Source organism: Thamnophis sirtalis, unplaced genomic scaffold (genome assembly GCF_051295495.1).
Source record: "Thamnophis sirtalis isolate CommonGarterSnake01/CBP01778 unplaced genomic scaffold, rThaSir2_p1.2 scaffold_4, whole genome shotgun sequence".
Classification (NCBI taxonomy): domain Eukaryota; kingdom Metazoa; phylum Chordata; class Lepidosauria; order Squamata; family Natricidae; genus Thamnophis; species Thamnophis sirtalis.
In genome coordinates this window covers 86,672,814-86,692,271 of record NW_028261384.1, presented here as the reverse complement: position 1 = coordinate 86,692,271, position 19,458 = coordinate 86,672,814, and the positions used below count along the sequence as shown (strand labels likewise).

The 19,458-nt window shown below is 36.5% G+C and overlaps 2 protein-coding genes across 3 annotated transcripts in view; one reads left to right on the top strand and one right to left on the bottom strand.

The window, feature by feature from the left end:
* Positions 1 to 444: 444 nt before the first annotated feature.
* On the bottom strand, positions 445 to 11,119 carry RETREG3 (reticulophagy regulator family member 3). 2 transcript variants are annotated; one of them, XM_014072788.2, is made up of 9 exons: positions 10,715 to 11,119; positions 8,375 to 8,481; positions 6,825 to 6,852; positions 5,813 to 5,939; positions 5,246 to 5,330; positions 4,855 to 4,992; positions 4,471 to 4,553; positions 3,406 to 3,538; positions 445 to 3,109 (listed from the first exon to the last, which is right to left on the bottom strand). In XM_014072788.2, the coding sequence occupies exons 1-9, from the start codon at positions 10,984 to 10,986 to the stop codon at positions 2,658 to 2,660; spliced, it is 1,425 nt and encodes a 474-aa protein (XP_013928263.2). In that variant the 5' UTR covers positions 10,987 to 11,119; the 3' UTR covers positions 445 to 2,657. The 2 variants fall into 2 exon arrangements, with proteins under 2 accessions (XP_013928263.2, XP_013928256.2); XM_014072781.2 differs by having other exon boundaries at positions 6,825 to 6,855; positions 10,715 to 11,118.
* Positions 11,120 to 11,242: 123 nt separating this feature from the next.
* Positions 11,243 to 19,458, top strand: part of TUBG1 (tubulin gamma 1) — a 35,157-nt gene continuing 26,941 nt past the window's right edge. Inside the window, exons 1-4 of the mRNA XM_014072823.2 lie at positions 11,243 to 11,433; positions 11,830 to 11,942; positions 15,950 to 16,117; positions 17,185 to 17,253. Of these exons, the coding sequence (XP_013928298.1) occupies positions 11,385 to 11,433; positions 11,830 to 11,942; positions 15,950 to 16,117; positions 17,185 to 17,253 (399 nt within the window). The 5' untranslated portion in view covers positions 11,243 to 11,384. The remainder of the gene's footprint in view (positions 11,434 to 11,829; positions 11,943 to 15,949; positions 16,118 to 17,184; positions 17,254 to 19,458) is intronic.

Below are 19,458 nucleotides of genomic sequence, written 5' to 3'. Positions count from 1 at the left end.
AAATGAAAGATCCCTATACAGCTTTTCCTTCACTCTTGGAGGAAATGCAGGATATAAATCTAATTGTACATAAATAAATCACCTTCCAATAACTAGTACTTAAATGACATAGCACAATATGTGAGTATAACTATCAAATCTAAATTATTTTGTTTATATGAGAAACAGTACAAAAATAGCAGCTGATCTAAGTTAACAATTGTATGACCCTGTGGGCCAATAGAAAAAGTATTCAAAGAAATTTCTTACTGTTGGAGCTAAAGAAATGAAACAGACAGGATTTTTTCCCCTCAAATACTTTATTTTGCAACAGATACAGCAGATACAAACACTCAATAAAATGTTTAAAATATATTTAACTATTAATACAATGGAGGAGTGTTTGATGATCTTATTGCACTAAACCTTTTTCTATTCCACATCACATAAAATCTAATTAAGTAGTCAGTTTTCCATTTCCATTTTATTTGTTTTACTGTATTGTATTTTGTTTTCTATGATAAACAATACATTTAAATCAAAAAATTATTTACTTTAAAAACTTCTCCAATGAGACAATTTACTATAAATATTCTACAATGTTGGCTGACTCAAAAAGGCAATTAAATACCATGATATTGTCACACAAATGCTATCAAACCAAGCTGTTTTAAATTTACAATGCATTACCTTCTTAAATTTTCTCTGCAAGAATGTGCTATTAGTCATATAGCATTAACATTACAGTACTACTGTCCAATAAAACAATAGGCAGTATTTTGCGAAGGTCTTTTAATGCTGTATGTTGGGGAAAAATAGGAAACGTCAAAACTACTCAGTCTGCAAAAAACATACAGGTTGAATTGCTACTAGAAATATGGAGCAAGGCTTTCTAACTGGATATGCAAATGCACAAGTTGTTGTAAGTAGTTCAAATCTAAATAAATGTTTAAAATATAAAAGCACAGCACTTATTCAAGTCTCTTTTGTTCAGAGAATCACCAGGATGGCTTTCCATCAAGGATAATTACTTCTAAGGTACAATCTTCCAATAGTTTAGTATAGAAATAGTTTTTGTATGGAATTCCGTACAGGAAATTACAGAGCACCAGAATAATTAACTCATAAGTTCCTCACAGTATGAACTATTTAAAGAAGGCTTGTTTTTTATAGGCCTGCAAAATAGTTTTAAGATGAATGCAGCCCCCCCCCCCCCGCCCCAAAAGTCCTTTGCTGGTTTTACTCAAAACAGAAAGACACAAGCAGTTATGTGCCATAGTATTTATAACATCCAGATATTAGCAGATGTTTTATTGAGATGGAATGTACCTTGACAGTAATGCAAACAGTACAACCAAGATATAACAACTATTCTATTAAGTCTGATGAAATTGGTCTTCAAATGGAACATTCTTGCTCTCAGAATTACACGTCTCCTTTCCACTTCATGTAATTTTGTTCCCATTTTGTATTCTTAGGGAATTTCCTTAAAAGAATTATCATTAGGCAGTGTAGCCCACGGTTATGTTTTGAAAACTGCATTCAAAGCTTGGAGCAGTTGTTCTTAGGATTCTGACCTTTGTCATTTTTCAGTGGAAAGCAATTAGCTTCCAAGCAATATATTTTTCTTCAGAAAGTAAGAATCTATCTGAGAGCTAAACAGCTTCAGATAACATGAAATAAGGGCATGTGAACAATAGTGGGACAAATCAGTATAATAGCCGTTTGCTGGGTATAAGTAATTTAGATCTATTCCAATTTTGAAATCAATATAATTAGAGAGACTTGATGACTTCTAGAGTGAAATAGAGCAATTTTTTCAGAAACTGTGGTGGAGAGAAGGTAAGAAATCTTCATTCAAAAGTTTATAGGGATTTCTTTGTGTGTTTTATTGCTATTATTTTTGTGAGAATATCTCAACTAGGGTTTAAATAAATTATGTATTTGGAATCATTACATGCAAATATTTGTTAGAGATAGGAGTAATTTCTAGTACCTCTAAGGCAGTGATGGCGAACCTTTTCAGCACCAAGTGCTCAAACCAGAACGTTTATGCATGCGTATGCACATGAGTGTGCATGCCAGAGCACCGGAAACCTGAAGACCCTCTTACCAGCACGTGCCTGCCTATTTTTTTGGTGTTTTTTAGGCTATTTTCAGGCCGTTTTTCAGTGCTTCAGTGCCCACAAAGACCAGCTGGCTGGTGCGCATGTGCACACCAGAAACCCAAAGAGCAGCTGGCAACGATGCACATTCCCACTGAGAGGGCTCTGCGTGCCACCTCTGGCATGCTTGCCATAGGTTCGCCACCACAGCTTTAAGGTCTTGGGAGCTTTATGTATATGTATGTACAGATGCAAACACATATAGTGTCTCTGTGGATATATATTTCTAGTAGTAATGAAAATTTAAATCCTAAATGAGAAATTGGGAAAAATACTCACCTGAATTACTCAAGAACTCAGTACAAAGTACAAAGTACAAAGGTGTAAGTCACAAGAGCCAAATCCTTGTGATTCTGCTATAGTAGTCTTTTGTTCTAAAATTTATACAATTTCCCAAATTTGCCAAGTCAAATTAGATATGAAAACTGAATGGTAATATCTTATTCCTGCACCTGGCTCTTCTAATTCTGGTCCATTAGATAAAGGAGCCAGAAAACAAATGCCAGGTAATTGTTATTGACCCCGGGAATTTGAAGGATCCATCTGATTCAACTCTGATTGATCCAATAGTTCAAAATCATCTCCTTCAGCATCTGTATCCAGCTCTGAGCTGGAGGTCCGAAGGAAGGCCTTGGCACTTCGCTGCTGTTTGTTGCTATGTGCAGCAACTGATTGGGAAGTTCCTGACAAGGCTAGCTGAATCATTCCCCTGGTCACAAAACCAGCTAAGTCATCTGTCAGATTATGCATTAATGGAAGCTCACTCAAGAGGAATTCTGAAGTCACTTCTTCCTGTTTATGAGACTGTTGATTCTGTTCCTGGGCTTGGTTACGGAGGGAAAGGCTTGGAATGCCAATGCTGGTGTCATCCTCATCATCTATACCTGTTACCTCAGGGTTGATAGAAGGGAAATCTGGAAGATCCCGAGCAAAAGATTCCTCTGGATCACTGTGGCCATCAAAGTCTAAAGAGAATTTTAATGGGTAATTACATTAAAGATATTGAGTTCTGAAAGGTTCTTGTTCAACAAATAAAAAAGTCATATTAATCAGTTGATCTTAGCATTTATCTTCCCATATCAGCGTCACTCCTCAACATCCAATTTAAGTTCAAACATTTTAGAGCAGCTCTATTATGTTTTCATACTGGATAGTTTGCTTTTTGTTTTGTTTTGCCTTTTTATCCCAATGGACCTTCAAAGTGATTTAAATGATATTTAATGTCAAATGCACCTTGTATGTTTTTCATACATCTACGTACCCTCAGAACCTTCTGTCAATGGTGTTTGGCCCCGGGATAAATTGAAGGTCCCATTCTCAGTATAAGACACTTCTGCATCCGAATGCTCAGAGTCAGAGATAGTCAGTTCTTTGGCAACCACAGCATCATCCAACTTGGGGGGGGAAAACAGGTTTGAATACTTTTGACAAAGGCAATTGTACATAATTAGTTATTCCTGTCATCCTTTTTCTTCTTTTTATTTGTTTTATTGTTTCATATTGATTGTTGTAAACCACCCAATTATTGGGAGATGGGTGGCAAAATAAAAATTACATATACTGTAAGTTGTACTTACTTAACTATGCCAATTTTACAGAACTGTAAATAATTCTATTTCTCTCCAAGGGTTCACTTGAAGAGTTCAGAACATCAAAAATAAGCATATTTAAAAATACCCTATTCACAATGACATTTAGATATTATGTACTAACAACTGATTTATATACACTAATCATAAATAAAAATTTGCCCAAGAAGTATTTAGATGCTATATTAAGGGAATCATACCACAGAATAGAGTTATGTATAAGTATATAAAAAATCTTGAAAGCAATCACCATAATGGTTACTGCACACTTTTATTTTTTGTTGATTTGTTGTATGTTTATTGAATAACTTTTAATAAATATGAATGGTTACAAGTTTGGTCTGCTTCTCTCTGTATTCTGTTGAAATGTGGCCTACAGCAGGGATCCCCACCCCTTGAGCCACGCAAGCAGCAGGTGAGCTCACGAAACTTCATTAGCATATGGGAAACCGTCCCCTCCCACACATCACCAATCCGTGAAGCCAAGAAGGTTGGGGATCACTGGCCTATAGAAAATAAAAACAAAACTGCTGTAATTGGTGAAAATCCAACTACTCCAAGAAGGAAGAGTCCGTACCTGAGATACTCAATAGCATCATTTTTAAAAAACCACCTCTTTATTAAATAAAGTACTTAAGTATTCTTTATAGATAGAGCCATGAAAACACTCCCCATTGCACTCTTTCTACAAATTTCAAGAATATGCTACTGTTTACCAAAGTCTGTGCTACTTTTACCTTAGGACAAAAAGCAGCAAGCTCTTCTTCACTGTCACTCTCATCGGCTCCAGCAGGATGCTCCCTCCAAATGTGGTGACGTGCTAAAATGAAATTAGAGATCTATCATCACAGAAGTAAACTGAAGAAAAAAGGAACAAAACAAGACTATTTGCAGAATAATGTTCTAGAATTTGAACATCTACAAGAAATGGTCATTTCCCCAAACAAATCTGCTTAGGATAGGAAAAAGTTTGTGAATATTCCATAAGCATATTTAATAATTTCATCCAAAGCACAAAGATGACAAGTCTTTCGTGTAACAATAAAAAGATACAGTAGATAAAATGTTAAAAAAAAAGCCTCTTGCACTCAAAGAATGGTGAAAGTTAGTGTCAAACTCACACTGTCTCTCCTTATGTTTGGACATCATATAGCCACGAACACTGAAGTCTAACCGTTGCAGAGCTGGCTGTAGTTTAGTGTACAGATGTTGATTCAGGTTATGGTATACAGCAAGTGGCCACAATAAGAAAGAAAGCACTGGAGAAAAAGAGTGATTAGAAGATTACTATTCTATAAACACCTCCTGTTTTACCCCCGTTCCAAATATTTTGAAACAGGTGGGTAAAAAGTGAGGTTGCTATAATGAACATTTTACAATGCACTACAGCAAATTCAAATTGGGTATGGTTAACTCACTTTTTGACCCTGCATTTAAAGATGTTTATAAATGATCCCACTCCCCCTTTTATAAGAAAAGTATTCTAGTATCCAGTCGTCCCTTGATACTCACTTATGAGATAGGCAAGGCAGACACCAGGGATGTAGTATCCTAAGACAGTCAAAAATGTAAGGGCACCACAAGCTAAAAGGCAGAACTGCAAAAAACAAAACAAAAAAAAACCTTGAAATCAGTTTGTGTTAGGCAAACTGGTTATGATTCAAGACAATTGTAGGTATATTTAGACTGCTGCCAATAAACTGCTTTTTGAGAAGTGGTATCAAACTGAAATTATATATGTAGCTGAGGTTGGAGCATGGTAGGAGTATCAATTTCAGTTGCCTTCAATGTATAAGTAATGTATAAGTAATGGGGACAGAATCAGGACAATTCTGGGATGTTGGTTGAAAGCTGCATCAAATAAAAATGGGATATGCTATATTCTCTATTCTTGTACATCCTTATTTTTCCAATTTCCGTTTTCTTATGTGTATAAATTATATAACACAGATGCCGGTATATTATATTCTTATGCAGAAATATTCAAACATTTTCTTTCTCAGGTTTTGCTCTGGAGTAGCTTTCCCCCATCCCACAATAAACACATAGTTGCTACTACTACTTGGGATTGTTTTTCACCTTGCCAGGATTTTGTTCTTTGAAACTCAGCAGGCTTTTCATGAAGCTGTCTCCTGTGATCCATCCTTTGGCCAAAAAGTGGCATAGTTCAGGAACACTCAAAAGTCGAGGATGGACAAAGCCCCAGCTGAAAAAAGCCAGATTAAAATCAGATCAAAAACCAAACTATTTCTTGTAAAATACAAATACACTGAGCAGAATTTTCAAAAACCTGCATTTCACTTACAAAGATCATTAATATTTTTAATGTACATCTTACAGATAAAAGCTAAAGTGCTATTTGTCCTGCTCAAATCTGTAACAATAATAGAACTTTTACTGTGGTATACTGACCTCCAATCTTCATGAATAAAATATCATCTGCCTTTTCATTAAAATGCATAGGTACTTAAGTAGAGAAAATATTTTCGAGTTAAGAATCTGTAACAGCAGTAATAGATTTTAACTAATGGCATTTTTGCAAACAAATTCATAGAAGTTAATAAGACTTTTCATGAATAGTTTGAATTGGACATGAGCCAAAGAATTCATATTTGGAGATAGTTCTAATCTGCATTTGAAAGAGATAATTAATTTCAAGTAAACAATCTTGACTATGTACTAAGAGCAATTAAAAAGCAGCAAAAAGAGTTTTTTTCTCTTGCCACTGAAAAGAGTGACATGATCATTTTTCAACTTATGACCATTGCAGCATCCCCATAGCTATGTGATTTACATCTGGATGCTTGGCAACTGATTCATATTTATCACAGTTGTAGTGTCCCTTCTTTTGCAACCTTCTGACAAGCAAAGTCAATGGGGAAGCCAGATTCATTTAACAACCATGTTACTAATTTAACAACTGCAGTGATTCACTTAATAAACGTGGCAAGAAAAGTGTAAAAGACACTGAGCAAAATTCACTTAACAAATTTCTCACTTAGCAACATTTTGGGCTCAATTGTGGTTGTAAGTTGAGGACTACCTGTACAGACAATAAAATACACAATTAAGGTGACTTGATTTTTCATACCTTTCATTATCTAGTTGATCAGGTCTTACTGCTAAAACATTAAAGATACAATCAGGATTAGTTGTGAAAATAATGCCTGGAAATATACTAAGCTGAATAATTAAAACATAAGTTGACATGGCATTTTATTACTGGTGGTCATGAATAGAAAACAGGATGGACATTGTGGTTTGTAAACTGTTTAAGAAACTGAATTACATACCATCCATTCCTTCTTTCTGCAGTTATTTAGGAAAATAATGCTAATTCCTTTACTAAATATCATTACACTAGACTGATAATACTGCATTATGGAAATACAGAGATTTCAGTTACGATCCAGACCCACATACTATCCTTCAATCAACAAGTACCAGGTTGACTGGTATTTGGGTCTTTACCAGTTGACAATACTGGGAAGAAACTAAATAGACCTCTTATAGTCATACATTGTTTACTTGTCCATCACCTTTGGCCTACAATAAATGTCAACAACTATTTTGGAAGAAACCATCTAAACATCTATTAGACTTGAATCTTTCTAAGGAACTTAGAGTTGCCTTTTGTCCTTAGAATTTAGTGACAGATATTGGACTGAAGTTATATGGGCAAGTATATACAACACACTAAATCATAATGCAGTTTTTTGTCTTTCATTTGGTATATTCTGTGAAATGTGAATTGCAGTTTGTAGCCAATGGCTTATAAATAATTATGGTTTATTCAATAAATGATTAAAAAAACATGCGTCCATAGGCAGGTATCTCAACAAATTCTCTTATTGTGTTCTATGGAATCAAAAAATTAAATCTTGATTTCCTAAGTCCACACTAATATATACCTGTTTCTTCAACTGGTGCCCTCCAGATGACTAGCATGCTCTATCAAGCTGAATATTTTTTTCTAGGCTGAAGGTTGCACATGGCTTTTGAATGGCATGTTGCCATTTAATTTAAGAATGTTTATTTTAATTAAATCTAAATGTAAATCTGATAATTCTGCAGTAATGATTACAGCATTCTTTTTCTTTTTGTTACATAAAAATTACAACTTTATAACAGGTTTTGATCCACATTTTGTGGGAAGTGAATGTGTAAAAAGTCTTTTCTGTATTATGTCACTTGAATATTTTTAAATTTTTTCCAGTTCCATAATATAAGGGGGGGAGCATTTCCTCCCAGGCTGGCCTACACTACATATTTTCTTCAATTGTGAACTCCATAATTACTTTCTATATATTCAGGCATTTAAAAATGAATGGTGCTATTTCTTTTATCCAATATTAATATATTTTTGGATTGAAAACTATTACAATTTTCTTCTTAAAGTTGGCTTTCTGTAACTGTAACATACAATTATTTTTCTCACTTGATATTGTTCTGTACAGACTAGCAATGTAAGGAATCCTTTATTATACAACTGAGGTACACAAAATCTTTTCTGGTATCGGGGAACCTTGAAAAATACCAAAATTCTCATTTACCTTCAGTCACAGAGCCTGGTAATAATATAATTATATTAGATGAGAAATTATAAATGAAATGTAGTTACCAAAAGGAAAATGAGCATACCTTTTATTTCAGGCCAGATTCTATTCTTCCACTGATCTAAACATACTATTAATATTAGGGTGAATGCAATTACGAATATCAGATGAAGAGAGGTCAGGGCAAAAAACCTAAAAGAAAATAAATCCAGTTAGTGCAACACTGTTTTTTTTGAGTGGGAATTATTATATAAAAAGTTCAGGAAAACTTACCTGGGCCCACCCAAAAGAAATCAGGATAAATAATGCTGCATTGTTACCAACTCTAGATTGCCAGAGAGCAGAAGATATTGAACAGAAATAACCCAAAGAGCTTTTAAAATTTCTCTTTCACTTTCTAAAGTTTTCTATAAATCAAAATTCCTAATTAAAGTTTAATCCAGTTTTGAATGATATGACATGAAACTCCAATTCTAACTAAAATAGCTCTTTAAGAATAAATTACACAAGACAACATCTTTGCTAAATTGGATGGTTTGCATTTTTTTTCCAATTAACTTTTTTTTACTTAAGATATTTTCATGCAGTGTGTTGGCTTAACAAAAAGACTAATAATGATTTAGATGATAGGTGTCAAACTCATGACATCACAATGCTGTCACGTGATGTATCACGTCTTTCCCCTTCAGAGAGCTGGGGTGGGCATGGCCGGTGCCTGAGGCATCTGGCCTGCGGACCACCAGTTTGACACCCTTGATTTAGATTAACCTGAAAGCACATTAGCCTTTTAGTGACTTTCATATGGTTATAATGAGGTTTTTTCCCTTTTGGATCAATATGGATACATTTACTTTTGGCTTAAAAATATCTTCCATGTTTCTGTAGTTTTTAAAAAAATGTAAAATCTTTTAATAAAATTTAAAAAAAAATATAACTTAGAATTATCAATTTGACATTGTATAATTGATTATGAAAGAACATTATATCAATGTGTTATGTTGTAATAAGCACAATTACACAATAAAAACAAAAAAATAACAAGTACATTCTCATCGTTGGAATCAGAATTACTGACAGCTTTTTAAAGGAGTAATTATTTTAAAGCCAAATCTAAACTGAGCATTAGTGTTAAGTCCATGAGAGACAGTATCACTCAACAGTGGTCATCAAATGACACATTAGCATGTTTTATGAAAAAAGAATTGAAAACATGCTTGTTCCTCAGTGAATAGGAATCATATCTTCAATTCCTTGCCAAACATAACTAGCATTATTGTGATGGAACTTTCTGCTGCACAGTGACAAGACCAAACTTCAAAAACTTCTTAAAGTTCTTAATAAATATTCCACTATTTCCCTGACCTAATCCTCTATTCCATTATTATCGGATAGCCATCACTCTGCTAAACGACTAATTCCCACAATACTGTCAAATTATTTACTAAGATTGTATTACTATTCTTCTTCTCATCCTTCCTAGTACCTATCTCTTCCCACTTATGACTATAACCATGCTCTAGAACAGGGGTGTCAAACTCGCGCCCACGGCTCAAATACATCACATGTTGGTCACACCCACCCCCAATATATCAAAAGGAGGGGAAGTTGCAATATGTCACATGACGATGTGATGCCATGAGTTTGACACCCCTGCTCTAGAACAACTCTGACTAAAGCACAGTCAGTTACAGGATGGAATAAGATCTGCCTGGGCAAGAACATGGTTTTCTCATTGATGATGATGAAAATCAGCATAAGAAATGTAAAGAACATTTAATTAGGCAATGGTTTTTACAGGCTTCTCTTGGTAAGTATGCATTAAAACAGTGACCTTTACACAAATACTTTCACTTCAAATAAGCACACACACCCTCAAAACCCAGCAATAAACAAGATAACGAAAGCTTTTTAAGTCCAGGACAAGTTTTTCTGTGGTTTATTTTCCCATTCCCTTTTAGTTAGATATTATAATGGAAATAGGATTAATTTTTTGCATTCCTAATTATGTGGGGCTTTTGAATTAGAGCTGTTGTGAGCAGAAGCCTGTGAATGAAATCTTACATCCTCTATACAACATCAACATTGGCCTGCTTTTCTTGCAGAGAAGAATCATCTTATTGTGCCTCCCCCCCCCATTTCCAATTTTTTTTCCATTGGTACAAAGCCCAGCTCTCTCTGTGTGCGTCTGTGAGTTTGTATGTATGTATTAATAAAGGAGAATATTTGAAACTCAGGATTGCAAGAAAACAAGCAATTCAGAAAGCACCAAGGACCCCTTATGTATGTACAGTATGCCATCCTGGCAAGCCCCTAACCAGAGACTTTCACCCTCGGTCCTGAAAGGGTTGTTTCCCCTTCCTCCATGCCCAGAAATCCCTTCACTCCCATTTCCCCGCATCCTCCTCTTTTATAAGGCTGCTCTCACCCGAAGGCTGCATGAGCGGCAACCCAGCCAAGGGCGCTCCTTGCTGGCTTCTCCCAGGTGAGCGTGGCCTGTAGAGCTGTCAGGATCGGCTCGTAAGGCCCGAGGTGGGTCCTCAAGAAGGCGCTCAAGGCGCGCACTCGCTGCTCCCGCTCCGAGGACGGGCCCTGGGCATCAGTAACGAGGCCTCTGCCGCCGCCGTGGTTAGTGCCGCTACTACTGCCGGCAGCCCGTCCTGCTGCTTCCGCCGCTGCCATTCTTCCTTCGCCCAGCATCACCGAGGGACCAGTGGAAGGAAGGGTAGGATTACCATTCTTCGTCAGCAACCGTTCCGGTCGCCACCGCAGTAGCTCGAACGTAGCCGCTACCCTAACAATTCACGTACACTCCCATGGCCGCCCCCGTGCCTGTCTAAAGCACAGGAAGTGACAGCGTTAGGAGCACCATCTTGTTGTACGGAAAACTTGAATAAGTGCACACACGCGCCCCATGCTTTTGTTTTAATGGCTTCAGCGCATGCGTATTGGCAAAAGCTAGCGGGGAGAGAAAGCGGCAGTGCCATTAGCAACGGCATATTTGTCGGTTTTTTTTTTAAAGAAAGCGGGAACAACTCAGGGAAGGATCGGTTTTAACTCCCGGAAGAAGAGGATTCGGATTTTAATCCACACTCACTATGCCGCGGGAGATTATTACTCTGCAGCTGGGGCAGTGTGGCAATCAAAGTAAGGCCAAGAGAAAAGGCCTATGGGACCCGTTTGTGGTGTTGTGTGTGTGTGTATAGCAGTGGAATCGGAACTTGGATTATGGGTAGAACTGTTTGAAAACAAGGGAGATTGTCCCTCGAAGGAGAAGAAGCTGCCGTCCAATTATTATTTTTTAAACAGAACATTAAATTCTGTTCTGCCCCGGCTGTCAATCGGGGCAAAACAGTAATTGATGTAATTCCAGATTTTTAAAGTATAGGAAATAGCATAAGAACCATGTCAAAGATAATACTGCCATATCAGGATACTGTGATGTGGAATTCTGAATAAAACTCATCTCCATTGTCGCTTGTTACTCTGACTCCTGTAGGGTACAAGAAAAATGCCTATTTTTGTACTTTTATGTTTTTGCAGTTGGATTTGAATTTTGGAAACAACTCTGCGCTGAACATGGTATTAGCCCTGAAGGTATTGTAGAGGAGTTTGCCACTGAAGGCACTGATCGCAAGGATGTCTTTTTCTATCAGGTAAAATATTTTTTTCTTCCATTCCTATTATAGGATCTGTGGGTTGTGTGCAAGGGATTGAAAGAGCATTGTTCGTTAAAACATAATCCGCAACTCATCTCAATTTATTCATGTTTGCTTTACTTTTAGTAGTTTTAGAAGTTGTCCAACTGTGGGGTAAATAAGCTTTTGGTTGAAAAAGACCCTAAGATTTAAAAAGACAGTTTACAATTTATAAATTCATTTATGCACCAGAAACTATGGAAACTATTGTTTCTTCAACAGGTTAAAATGTTTACCTTTTATATATATTTGAGGATGATCGTATAAGCCACTGTACCGATATAAATTAGAGTAGATGTGAACCAGTGGTGAGTTGCAGGCAGTACGTCCTGGTACAGGCATACTGGAGCCTGCCCAGAGCACCAGATACTGTTCTGGTACGGTGCTCCGGAGGGCCCGCTGACCCGCCAGAGCTCCTCACTTGTCTTTTACAACTTACGTGCATGGCGCATATAGCACCTGCGCAACGATCCGTGGAGCACTGGAGCATCACGGAAGCGCTAAGATGCATGTGCACGCTGCGCGCGGCCATGTGGACGCCGCCAGACCCGTTCCAACCATACCAGTTGGAACAGGATCCGGAATCCACCACTGATGTGAACCATTCCTATTAAATAAAAATGATTTTTTTAAAAAAATGCCTATTTTCAGGAGGCAATCAAGTGTCATACTATTGTGGTGTTTCTTCCTGAAAATCTGTAGTTTTTGGGACAAGAATACCAAAATTAGCCATGATAAAGCATTGAGATATCAACATCTAATCATAGATTGTGATGGCCTTATGAAGTTTTAGTCATTTAATATATATGCATATATACTGTAGCTGTAGTACCAAAGACAAAAACATCATTATATATTTTTTTTTGCTGTTCACATGTAACTGTTTTTATTTGGATACAGATACTTACAACTTACAACAACAAATAAGCCCAAAATTTATGTTAAGCAAGACAGGTGTTAAGTACATTTTGCCCCATTTTATGATTTTTCTTGCCACAGAAGTTAAGTGAATTACTATACTCGTTAAGTTAGTAACACAGTTGTTAAATGGATCTGGCTTACCCATTAACTTTGTTTGTCAGAAGGTCACAAAAGGTGTTCATATGACCCCAGGGCACTGCAACTGTCATAAATATGAGCCAGTTGCCAAGAATCAGAATTTTGATTACATGACCATAGGAATGCTGCAACAATCATAAGTGTGAAAACAAACATAAATTACTTTTTTCAGTTCTGTTGTAACTTTGAATAGTCGCTATGAATTGTTGTAAGTCGAGGCCTACCTGTATTCAGTTTTGAGGTAAACCACTGGCTTAGGAGATAGTTCCATTGAGAGAACTCTTGATTCTTAGACCAGTCTCCAATATCTGGGGGGCTTTTGGTAGGGGATGGGTTACATCTCAAATGAATCAAGGAGAATGTCTTTGGAAACCAGTTGGCCTGCCTTCTCCATAGGGCTTTAAATTAAAACTGTACAAGGAGGGAGATAATTTTTAGAAAGTAATTCCAAGCACAAATTTTGGGCCAGTCAAGAAAGAAGGTAAGAAAGAAGGCAGACTCACAAAACAGGACGTGTAGAAATCAGAGGGTCAGTTAAAAAGGACTCAGATGCCTATGCTAACGCTCAAACTATAAGGAACAAATAGAATGACAATCTTCTATTGTTGCCATTGCTGAAACTTCGTGGGTTGAAACCAGGGACTGGAATAGATATCTTGAGAGATTTATGTTGTTCAAAAGAAACAGTGGATTAATATAAAAGAAAAAAAAGTATGACATTGCCAAAGGTGTATACTACATCTACTCAACCAAACAGGAAATTAATGAACTGTTTTGCTATCAGTTAGTTAAGGTATGTATGAAGCATACCACAATAGTGATGGGGTATTTGAACTACTCTGACATCAACTGGGAAACAAACTCTACACCTATTGGAAGGTTCCTAGTAGGAAACTTTGTTCCCAAATGATAGAGAACGAAACTAGAGGGTCAGGTATACTAGACTTAATTCTCACTAACAGAGATGAAATAATAGAAGGGGTTGAAATTACAGAAACTGGGGTAGAGTGATCATGCAATGCAATACAATGAAAGCACAGATAATAGACAGAGCCTAACAAATATTTTAGACTTTTAAGAGAGCTTGCAGAGGATTCCATAGATGGAAATTATTAAGGGAAAAACAAATCAAGGAGCTTGGGAAAAATGGCATTATAAAAGCCCAGTCTAGCTCAATATATTTTTAAACATATTTCTTTCTGGGGAAAAAAGAGCTCCCCAAAAAACCCAGCATGACTGCATAAAGAACTCTCTTGCAAATTGAAAGACAAAAGGGACAAGTATAAAAAGTGGAAAGAAGGCACACAATTAAGGCAGAATGCCCAAACTTGCAAAGATATAGCAGGAAAGCTAAGGCTCAGAATTTGGGAATGGAACAGAATGAATTTGGGTTTGGAACAACTCTCAATAATAATAATAATAATAACAACAACAACAGCAATAATAATAATAAAGTTTCTTTCAATATGTTTAAATGAGAAAAAGTCAAAGAAGTGATTGGTTCACTAATGAGGGGAAGATAGCAAGAAGGTGACAAGCAGGAGGGAAAAAGTGGAACTGCTTAATAGGTACTTTCTATCTGTTTTTACACACACACACAAACAATCCAACCTATCAAAAACAGTACCGTAAAAAAAACAGATTAGGAATAGAGCCAAGGTGGCGCAGTGGTTAAATGCAGCACTGCAGGCTACTGCTAGATCAGCAGGTCAGCGGTTCAAATCTCACCGGCTCAGGGTTGACTCAGCCTTCCATCCTTCCGAGGTGGGTAAAATGAGGACCCAGATTGTTGGGGGCAATATGCTGACTCTCTGTAAACCGCTTAGAGAGGCCTGAAAGGCCTATGAAGCGGTATATAAGTCTACTGCTATTGCTATTGCTATATAAATCAAAACAGACAAGAAGATCTTGACAGACCTGAACACTGGGTCCTATCTAACAAAATGTAAGTGATGAGAAATTAAGTGATGAGAAATTAAGTGATGAGAAAAGTAAAGTTATCCACTTAAGGCAAGAAAGATGCGAAGAGAAAACTGGAAGGCGATAAGATAACATGTCAGGGAAAACACCAAATCTTATTTTCCAAAGCTATAGTTCAGAACGATCATCTCAAATTAGAGCAAAACAAGTTTCTGCTAAATATTAAGAAAACATTTTAAATACTTTGCAGGTGGAATCCGATTTCTAGTAAAATAGAGAACTCTTCTAAATACAGTAATACCTTTTTTTCTGAATAATTAAAACTAGAATTTAATATTAAATTTATGATGGATAAATTACTTAAAAATTTTACTCAACCTAAAATATGCAAGCTGGCTTCTTCACTGCCATGAAAGAATCCCTGCTTGTTCTTCACCCTTTCCTCCTCCTCTTCTTCTCTCTACACACACACACCACACACACTTTCCCATGAAAAACCTCTAAGCATTGTCTCTTCCCCCATTTTTTAGCCATCTCTCTGCCATGACAGCATATATACAGTATATATAGGAAGAAAGAGGGGCAAAACCTATCTTTCCCCACTTTTACATCTATTCTCTTTAAACACTTGAACTTCTGTAACTGTTTGTACATGATAAAAGATGGGGAGAACCTGAATCCTGCAATTATTTGAATTACCAGCCACTCTGGTATTAATATTGGTTTCATCACCATTACTGAGTATATCAGGGACTAGCTGCCTTCAGTAGTTTAGATATGTATTCAAAGTCAAAAAAGATGAAGACAGGAAGCATAGAATAAATAATAACTGTGCCCTCTAGTGGCCGCTGTTTATTCTGTGCAGATCACTCTTGCCAATTATCCATAACCACTGCCCGTGGGTGAAGGGTTATGGGAACTGAATTTCAACAATTCAGAGGGTAATTCTGCAAGTTGTTTATGGTGTTTTCTTTTTCTATTTATAGGCAGATGATGAACATTATATCCCACGAGCAGTACTTTTGGACTTGGAACCACGAGTGATCCATTCCATTCTGAATTCTCCATATGCCAACCTTTACAATCCTGAGAATATATACCTATCTGAGGATGGTGGTGGAGCTGGAAATAATTGGGCTAGTGGCTTTTCACAGGTAAAGTAGTCAAGAAGCAGGGAACAAACGCCCTTTGATTCCTCTCCTGGGCATAATTTTATAAACTTAGTAGCATCCCAAGAACTCTACTTTGTTTTGGAACCTGATAGCCACTCATCCATTTGATAAGCCTTTTCATTCCCTTATCTTATTCCTGCCCCTGCATTGGAGGACCATTTTAAAACATTATATTCACACGAAGAATTTCCTGGCTTCAATTTAGGTCTCAATGCCAATCTGTTCCCAAACGGCCCCAAATAAAATAAAATAAAGACGCTCATTAATCAGCGAAAGTCTGGTAAAGCTCCATGCAATGATTTTATCACTGCAGAAATACTATGAAACTCTGGAATAGTAGCCCCCTCCCCCCTTTTATATATATTGATTGGACTGTACAAATTCTAGAGCATTGAGGCCTAATTATTATTGTGCCTATTTACAAAAATGGACATCTGAGACTTCCCTGCTAACTCAGTCTATCAGCCTCTTAAGTATAATAAGTAAGTCTATGATAGACATTTATACAATAAATTAGTCAATTGGATTAACAGAGCATGTACTGGCAGATGAGCAAGGGAGGTTCAGATCTGGACACTCTTATTTATGGGTACGCCCTTATTCTTCAACACTTGGCTGAAAAATACACATCCAAACCAGTTTCATCATTATATACTACATTTATTGATTTCAGGTCTGCATTTAATCTAGTTCCCAGAGAAAAGACTCACAGACTCAATTTATAATACCTTACCTAATGTAATAATCTGAGAAGTACTGATCTTTTTATGTGCAATTACTATAATTGACTTAGTATGAAGTAGTTTCGCTGATTGTAGCCAAATTCTGCTATAGTTTGTAAAACTAGACTGTACATTGTTAATTCATCACAAACTGCAATTCGTTATTCTGCCTGTCTTTTATTTTTATTTTTACTATTATCATTGTTTTAATGCTTTTATTTTCTGGTCTGTGACCTTAATAAAATTGTTATAAACTTAAGTTTATAAAGAAAGAACTTTGATTTATAACTGAATCTAGAATAAATAGTCTTGTCTTGTGATTTACAGGGAGAAAAGATCCATGAAGATATTTTTGACATTATAGACAGAGAAGCTGATGGCAGTGACAGTCTGGAGGTAAGACAGACTTGTGGTGCTGACCCTTAGATTACGTATAGATTTCTGGATCTGGGGAATGCTAGTACTGGACTGCAGTGGCCATCTGTTTAGCCTCAGAATTAAGGGGAAAGGAGAAATCCCTTGGCATGCAGGGGGAACAGTCCCCAAATCTAATGTTCCCTGCCACTTCCTCATTGACGCTGGGAAATCTGGCAAAGAAGATTGCAAATGGAGACCACATGATTGCAGGGCACTTTGTTATAAATGCAAAGAGGTTGCCAATACCTGAAATGTGATCATGTGACAGGAAGTTTTATGATGACCAAAAATGCTTTATGGACTGTAAAGTACCTGTTCCCAGGCTGTTGTGATCGTGAATCTATTACTAGATTCTTATTGCTAGAATCTAATAAATATATTTCATTCTTCTGGAAGATTGAAGTAATCAGAATAAAAGTTGATGCAGTATATTTAAACTGTGTGACTTATTTAAAAAAAACAAATTGTCTTCCCTTATGATAGAGATTCTCTCTCACACAGAGAGAGGGGGGGAGGGGAGCAATCCTGTGGCATAGGTTAAGTGGGTATAGCAGCAGTGACTATTCTAGGGTTACTAAATTTGTTACTTAGGGCTTTGAATTCTAGCCTCCTTGTCTAAAAGCCAAGGCCTCCCATTTTGAATGATTGAACTGGAATCCTGGCTTTGAAAAGGAAAATTTTAATCTATATCACTCTCATGACTCTGGGTTAGATTTTCCTATTTTAAAAAACAGTTTCTCTAAGCTGCAATTTATAGATTGAAAGGTTATAAAAGCACATAAAATGGCAATTTTATAGTGGGTTAGAGATAGAAAGTGATTCATATCAGGTAAATGATAAAAGAATAAGCATAGCATGTGAAACTTTTAATCATATGGGCATAAGATAATATAAAACATCAGGATTGTTGTAGCCTTCAGGTTACCACCATTCATTTAGATAATCATTCAGTGGCACTGAATAGGGGACTGTTGTCACTGTCGCAGTGTCCTGATCATGACTTGGGTGCTTGGGGATTGGCTTGCAATTATGACAGTTGTGGTGTCCCACAGTCACATGTTCATCATTTGTGACCTTTCCTACTGGATTTCCACAAAATCAGTGGGGAAGCATGCAGGGGGTCATGAGTTGCTCCCATTCTTTTTTTACATGCCTCCATAGCACTTGTCCTTTTGGCCACAGAAACACATTCTTTCTCAGAATGAACATATATCACAGAGTTGTTGGGGAGAAAGGGGTGATGGAATACTATGTACATCATTGAACTTCTGAAGAAAAGATGGGGTAAAGATGTCACAAGTAAATAAATAAAATCAATGAAGGTCTTATAAAATGATCTGATTAAACAGAATACCCCTTTATTGTTATAGAATCACACGTTCATTTATAAAAGAATGTCTCTTCTTAAAAACTGCCTGCCGCTCCTCCACATTTCAGTCCCCCACTTTCCATTATACATGTCTAGTGAAAAGTCTGCTAATAATCCTGCTTAGCCTAAAATAGCTTAGCAGAATCAACAGTCTGTCCTTTTTAAAAGATAACTGATATTGATTGCAAACCCCTAATTTTAAAAATACAACTCTATTGATTTATAAAAAAAACAGCCAGAGTATTTCATTGCTCTATAATATGTTTAATTAGCTCAAGTGCAGTTAATTTCCAAGATATTGTTAGGCAATTTTTATAAAACAAAGTGTATATGCACTCAATTCCCAGTAAGGGTATGGCTAGCTGATGAGAGCTAAATAGCTTGAAATAGATTTATACTAGTCTCCCTTTATTTATCAGTACAAATATAATATATATATATATATATATATATATATATATATATATATATATATATATATATATATATATATATATATATATATATATATATACACACACACACACACACACACACACACACACACACACCCTTACTGGGAATCGAGCCTGTGCTGTATTGCCTCTAAGGCAGATGTGTTAACCATTGAGCCACAGAGCTCGACTCCTTATGAGCCAGCCAGGGTGAAAGGTATCTATTTAGATTTTACAACCCCCGGTATGCCCAAATATGGGAGGAAGATCACTACTTCCATTCTCTGTCCTTCGGCTCGTCACAAGAGACCATCCAGACAGAACCCAATATTTTTTTTTATTGTTGCCTTTTTGTTACATTTGTTATATTTGTGCTGATAT